Genomic DNA, 7,285 nt, shown 5'->3' on the forward strand with positions numbered 1-7,285 from the left:
TGCCATTTGAATGTTTGATTTTAGCTTGGATGTCCATAAAGAGCAATGAGAACTAAGCCAGATGTGAAGATGGTCTGCCCAGGTGATAGCTTAGAGCACTGTTAGAAGAAGTTAATGGTTTAGTGGATAGAGAGCCAAACCTGGAGTCAGAAAGATCTAAGTCCAAATCTGACCTCAGATATTTATTAGTTGTGTGTCCCTGTGAAAGTCATTTAACCACATCTGCCTCAGTTTCCTGAACTATAAAACATAATAGTAGCACCTGCCTTGCAGGTTGTTCTGAAGGTCAAATGAGATAATTGTAAAAAAAAAGTGCTCAGCCCAGTACTGGAATGTAGTAGATGCTGTATAAATATTTATTCCATTCTATTCTGCCTTCCCCTTCCTGATTGGATGAGGGCTGTTTTAGTTGAATCTTGTTGTTTTAAAAAGTCTCTTAAGGCCTCAGTGATTTTCATATTCATGGATGACATGTCCTATCTGTCAGACACTTTTCACCAGAAAGGAGACTCTAAATTTCTTTTCACACAAAGTTAATGTTTTCTTTCACTTTATTTTTTAAAAGAAACTTGTTCCGAATGTTCTCTTTAGCCTCACTTCCCTTTGGATTTTTCCATTATATGATATACATCCAATGTTGATAAATATTGAATCTGTGGACAAGAATAGCTTGTAGAATAAAATAAGGCAATTTGATCTCATTCTTGGCTGCCCAAAATATGTAATTTTCATTCCTGTCAGAAGAGGGAATATCTCTCAAAAGATTGGAAGGTGTATAGGTAATAGAATTTCTCAACTCAAGGCCCACTCCAAATCTGGCCTAAATCTGAAGGAGGAATGAATTGATTTCTAAGAACCATCAACCATTTACTGTTACAGGCTTCTTTCAAAACTGTTGGTAATAATGTTAGAGAGTCAGGCTCCCACTGTACTTCTTTGTCCATATTCCAAGTCCCAAATATCCTATCTAGCTCCCAGAAGTATCCTTTGGCAAAAAGAATTATGTTGTAAATTGAAGGGAAGACGTGATTGCTGTGAACTCTTCTACCTAGAGGTAACTTTGCCAAGATGAAGTATGTGACTTGGTTAGGCCCTGATGAAATGTTTACCATTGTCTATCGGGCTGGTGAAGACCAATAAGGATATTAAGCCATCCACAGGACATATTAAGCCAACATACAAGTGCATCAGACTAGAAGAAAAAGACACTCCTGATATTCAGGTCAGAATTTCTAGTGGGAAATGAAGCGAATTCAAATTCCTTCTCTTAAATAGGAGTTTCTAGAAGAGGACTTCTTAATATTTTCTCTGTATGTCAAGAACCCAGTTGACATTCTGGTGAAGCCTATGGAACCCTTCTAAAAATAATTGAAAATAAGTCTAATATTTGTTAGAAAATAGTGAAAATAAATATTTTCCCCAAACTAATTTCACAGACATTTTCAAATGAATGTTTGGACCCCAGGTAAAGAACTCTTACTCCAGAACCTCCAAATTAAAAGCAACTTGATATCAATAGAGCCCATTCTAATCCATGAAAGGAAAAAAATGGCTGATAAAACTATTTGGATATCATGGAGACCGAATAATTACTTGACCAAAATTTTCATTTTTAAACAAACATTTCTATTTATTTTTTTATTTTTATTTATTTTTTTGAGTTTTTATTTTTAGTTTACAACACTCAGTTCTACATAAAAACATTTCTATCTCCAGTAGAGTTAAACTGTTTTGATTTGTAGTGCATTTCAGAAGATCAATACTGAGCTCATCAACATATTTAACACTAGATATCAAGGCTATTTGTATTTGAACAGTCCCATCCTCTGATCTCCTTCCTCAACACACTTGTGGCATACACTTGCCTTGAATTCTAGCTGAGCCTAAATCAAGGGGTGCTACAATACCAACATAAGTATGACTAAAGTCTTTATAATAATCATAACCAGAATTTTAAAGAGCTTACTCTGTGCCAGAAACTGTGCTAAAGGATGTGTGATTTTTAATCTCATTTGATTCTCATAACAGCCCTGGGAGGTAGGTGATATTATCATCCTCATTTTACAGATCAGGAAACTGAGTCAAACAGAGGTTAAGTAATTTGTCTAAGATCACATAGTTATTAAGTATCTGTGGCTGGATTTGAAGTCTGGTCTTCCTGATTCTAGGCTATTGATCAATGTGCTGGGATGCCCAACTAATCATGTTCTTCTATCAAAGCTCAAACCCTTATATCTGACTTGATTATAAACTCCTTAAGAGCAGGGACCCTGTCTAACTTAACCGCTATAACTCTCCCAGTCCCTAACGTATTACTTTGCAAAAATGCTTCTTTCACAGTAATTTTATTGATATATTTTATTTCATGTAATCTACATTCCTGATTGCATCACTCCTTCCCTACTAATGAGATATCCACTATAACTAACAGTTTATTAAAAAGGGAAACCATTCCAACTCAACCCACAAATTGAAAAATTTTGACGTTATTTGTAGTGTTTTACTACTTCCCTTTGTCAACATTTTTTAAAGGTTGAATGGAATAGAATTTAAAAACTAGATAAACTGGGGCTAAGCATCACATCACATAAATGCCCAGTTCCTTAGTTTCTCTATATGAACTGCAATGTCATTTTCCTTTCTCCATCTATCACATTGAGTTGTTTCAAGTGAAGAAAGGGTGGATATGTATGTATGCATGCATGTACATATGTATCCATTATGTATCTATGTATCTAGGCTCTCTCTCTCTCTCTCTCTCTCTCTCTCTCTCTCTATATATATATATATATATATATATACATATATATATGCAGCATAGATACCATTTTCTCTGAGTGCTGCAGAATAGATGCTTTTGAACTGTGGAGCTAGAGAAGACTTTTGAGATTCCTTTGGATAGAAAGGAGATCAAATCAGTCAATGCTTAAAGAAATTAATTCAGGCTGTTCACTGGAAGGTCAGATGTTGAAGTTAAAGCTTAAATATTTGGGTCACAGAATGAGAAGACATAACTCATTGAAAAAGACTCTGATCTTGAGAAAGATTGAAAGCAAAAGGAAAAAAAAAAGAGACAGCAGAGAATGAAATGGATAGATACTGTCATGGATAGGAACTTGGACAGATTTCAAGAGTTAGTGGAGGATAGAAGGGCCTGGTGAGTTATGGTCCATGGGGTCACTAAGAGCTAGACATGACTGACTGAACAGCAACAACATCATTTTCTCATTCTGTTGCCCTACTAATTGCCCCTATTCATTATTGTTGTTGCTACTTTTCATGACTCCATGGACCATAGTGTCCATGAGGTTTTCTTGGCAAAGATATAAAGTGGTTTACCATTTCCTTCTCTAGTGGATAAGGCAAACAGAGGTTACGCGATTTGCCCAGGGCCATACAGCTTTTACGTCTCTGAGGCTGGATTTGAACTTGTGTCTTCCTGATTCCAGGAACAGACTTTATCCACTGAGTCACCTAGCTGCATACCCTTATGCATAGATACTGTCAAATAAATATTTTCCTCAAAAATATTCAGTGATTCTTGGTTGGTCATTATCTACTCAGGGAACTTTAAACAGCTAAACTTGGGATACAAAAGTCTCCATAATCTGATGTTACTCAATTTTTCTGACTTCTACCTTATATTTGATGGTCTGGCCCAAATGGCTATTTTCTGTCCTAGTATACACAATGATTTTCCAACTCTTTGTCCTTCCTTGCTCTGTTCCTTATATATGGAATGTTATCCCTCCCCCTCATGCCTGTGAAATTTCTGTCCTTGCTTTAAAGTTCAAATTAATCACCCCCCACTTCTCTGATGTCTTCCTTGTTCCTCTCAGTTAGTGATTACATTTCTCCCCCTAGACTTATATAAGACTTTGTTTTGTCTCTCTCTAATTCCCTCCAATCTGATTTTGAATAACAGTTATCTGTGGATTTACCCTATGTTTCTATATCCCTATAAGATGCATGAAAGGGGGAATGAGTCTTTTTTCTAAATTTTTGCCTCTCCTCTAGTCGTGGATGCAATATTTGAATTCATATATGTACATTTTAAATGGTTGTACAGTTATATTATTGAATTTATTTGATGTCAAGAGAAATTAATGTGTTTATTCTATATATTTCAAAGCTCCATTGTCCCTATGTAAATGTGAATCCTATCTTTTTTTTAGTGAATAATCACATAGCTCTCTGACCAGTTTATTTCAGTAAAGGTAGATATGTATAGATGCATACACACATCCCACACACATATATACATATATACACATATAGATATAGGGAGGTGTGTGTATGTGTATAATATTAATGGTAGAGAATGCATATATTTCCGGTGGCAGAGAATATGTACATATGTGTGTGTACACGAATGTATACCCATACACTCTATTACCAATATATGTAAAAAATTCTTTTAAGGTTTTGCTCTCAAGAACATGATGTTGCACTACTCCAGCCTCCTTCTCCTCAAAACTAATTGCCATGCTTCAGTGGTGAACTGGAGATTTCTACTTCTGTTTTCTCTCTTCCCATCTGACGCAAACTTTCCTTGCCTTTGAGAGACATGAACATCTGTATAACCATCTCTGACAGCAACAGGATGGAGGAGCTGAGAAAACTTCATATCAGCTGAATAATTAATTAGTATGTACTAATTAAGGACTAGACCAATCCTCTCTTAATAAAAGTCTTAAACAAATAAACATCTCCATGCCATTCCCATTCTTCTGGGACCAACTTCAGGAAGAATATGGATAATCATAGAACAGAAAGGAGGCATGTACTGATTCTACGGCTTGGGGTGTTTTTAGGGATTAAATAAATATTCTGTAACAAGTGGAAACCAAACAGATTTCTCATGGTATATTTTAAAAAGAGAGAGAGAAAAGCCTCTAAACGTTCCTTCCACATCTCTCTCTGGTATACACATGGTCCTCTTTCCTTACTTGTACATACATAAAAGCAAATTGGAAAGCGGAGAGGTCCACAAATTCTGTAACTTTGAGCATATTGGTACCTTAACAGGCTGAATTGAAATACCATATTGAACAAAAGTACCTTTGTACCATTTGCTATGTACTGATCAGATACCATCATATATACCCTGAATAGTTTATTTGGATTCTATGAAGATTTAAGCAATCGATACCTTTTTTTTTCTACATTCACCCAGTCCTGTCCTTGATACCAGGAAAAACAAAATGGGTAAATGCCTTGAGCAGTGTAGAGAGGGGCAGTGGTTGACATTTAACAATTTTTAATGGTAAGGAAGATAAAACATTGTAATCTCTTGTATTGGGGAATGAGTATGAATAAACCCTATGTGATTTGTCTCCAGGCAACAACTGAAACAAAATGGTTTGGTAGTAGCCCTATGGAATCAAATTCTAATAAAGTCAAAATAAATGATGGGGGGAGAGAGAAGGGGAAAAAAACATGGAGGAGGGAGTGAGGACGGGAGGGTGGGAAGGAGAGAGAGAGAGAGAGAGAGAGAGAGAGAGAGAGAGAGAGAGAGAGAGAGAGAGAGAATAAACTTAACCTCCTCTTTATGCCAAACTAGCAATCTGCCTAAGAGTCCTCTCAGTAGGGTCCCTCATTTCTTGTTAAATGACCTATTACAAGGTTGGAGGAGGGATGTGAGAGGAGATGCAGAAGGGGCTGTATTTACATTACTCTCTTTAAAATCTGGAAAATCCAATCCTGTAATTCCTTCCCAGCTCAGCATGACTATTCTACTTTGGATCCAAATGTTAAGTTAACAAATCTTTTCCAGGCATTGATATGAGGCCATAGGCATTCCAGTTTGCCAATTGCTGGTAAATGAAGCTTGCTGCCTTGTAAGCATTTAGAAAGTGGCAGCCTTGTGACATTTCCCTTATAAAATATGACATTAAAATGAGAGACAAAAAACAAACTTGAGTATAGAAATTCAATGATCCCCTCTAGGAATTGTCACTCTAACCTATAATGAAAAATTGCAGAGATATCATTTGTTTCCTTTCCTGATTGCCTTTTGGGGGAGGGTGGCATTTAGCTCTTCTTTTTCATATGTTAGACAAAGACCGATTGTCCAAGGATAGAAGGCAAGAAGAAAAACCTTTTCTACACACTATACTCTACACAAGTTTTCTTTTTTTCCCTTCTAATAAGAAATTGAAATAAGTTACTTTTGTCTTTCTTTTCCAGGTATCCATCCAATGGATTAAAAACCCAACAAAATACAACAATAAATATGCAACTGCCTTCAAGAGAGACAAAACCCTATTTTAATAGTTTGGATCAAAAGGACCTAGTGGGATACTCATCCACAAGGGCCAGTTCTGTTCCCATCATCCCTTCAGTGGGCTTAGAAGAAGCCTGCATGCAAATGCCAGGTATTTCTGACATCACAAGCCTCAAATGGTGCAAAAACTCCTGTTCTGCTGAACTTGTTAATGTGAGCGGTCCAGTCAGCAATTGTCTTATAGTAGAACAACAAGAAGTAAAAATATTGCTGGAAACTGTCCAGGAGCAGATCCGGATTCTGACTGATGCAAGAAGGTCAGAGGACTATGAGCTGGCCAGTGTTGAAACTGAGGACAGTGCAAGTGAAAACACAGCCTTTCTACCCATGAGTCCTGTGGCCAAATCAGAAAGAGAGGCACAATTTGTCTTAAGAAATGAAACACAAAGAGACTCAGCATTGACCAAGTGACTTGGGAAATAAGGATCTGTGCATTCAATGCTTTGCTAAACAGGAAAGAGAGGAAATTAAATACAAATTATTTATATGCATTAATTTAAAAGCATCTACTTAGAAGAAACCAAATAGTCTATCGCCCTCATATCATATAGTGTTTTTTAACAAAATATTTTTTTAAAGGGAAAGAAACATTTCAGGAGGGATAAAGCTTACATCAAAAGCTTTTTGGTAGGATTCTGAATACACTTTCAGTTAGTTTTAGCACTGTTCTCTTTGGCTTTTAGAAGGCTTGGGCTACGCATAAACACCACTCTAAAATTTCAACGTTGGCCTTAGACCCATTTGGGGTTTCAAGGTGTAAATGCAGAATAGTATTCACTGAATACAGAATCTTTGCTGAAATATGCTCAAACCTTTAATTTTTTGTCCACCCAATAGGCTCACTGCAGGTTCCACTGTGGCAACAGATTTTAATATTCCCTATCTGATTTTGAAATAATGGCACAAAAATACCTACACTTTGGAATGGTCAGAAGCACAGCAGATGCAGGTGCCCTCCAAAATGCTTCAGTGAAATTTCAAAGTGTTTTTAAGTCCTAG

The 7,285-nt window shown here is 36.5% G+C and overlaps 1 protein-coding gene across 3 annotated transcripts in view; it reads left to right on the forward strand.

Moving 5' to 3' along the window:
* NRG3 (neuregulin 3) overlaps positions 1-6,837 on the forward strand; it is a 1,185,022-nt gene extending 1,178,185 nt beyond the window's left edge. For all 3 annotated transcript variants that reach the window (XM_036737009.1, XM_036737011.1, XM_036737010.1), the window contains one exon: positions 6,190-6,837. In XM_036737009.1, the coding sequence (XP_036592904.1) occupies positions 6,190-6,697 (508 nt within the window). In that variant the 3' untranslated portion in view covers positions 6,698-6,837. The remainder of the gene's footprint in view (positions 1-6,189) is intronic.
* Positions 6,838-7,285: the final 448 nt, after the last annotated feature.

Source organism: Trichosurus vulpecula, chromosome 8, assembly GCF_011100635.1.
Source record: "Trichosurus vulpecula isolate mTriVul1 chromosome 8, mTriVul1.pri, whole genome shotgun sequence".
In the NCBI taxonomy this organism is placed as follows: domain Eukaryota; kingdom Metazoa; phylum Chordata; class Mammalia; order Diprotodontia; family Phalangeridae; genus Trichosurus; species Trichosurus vulpecula.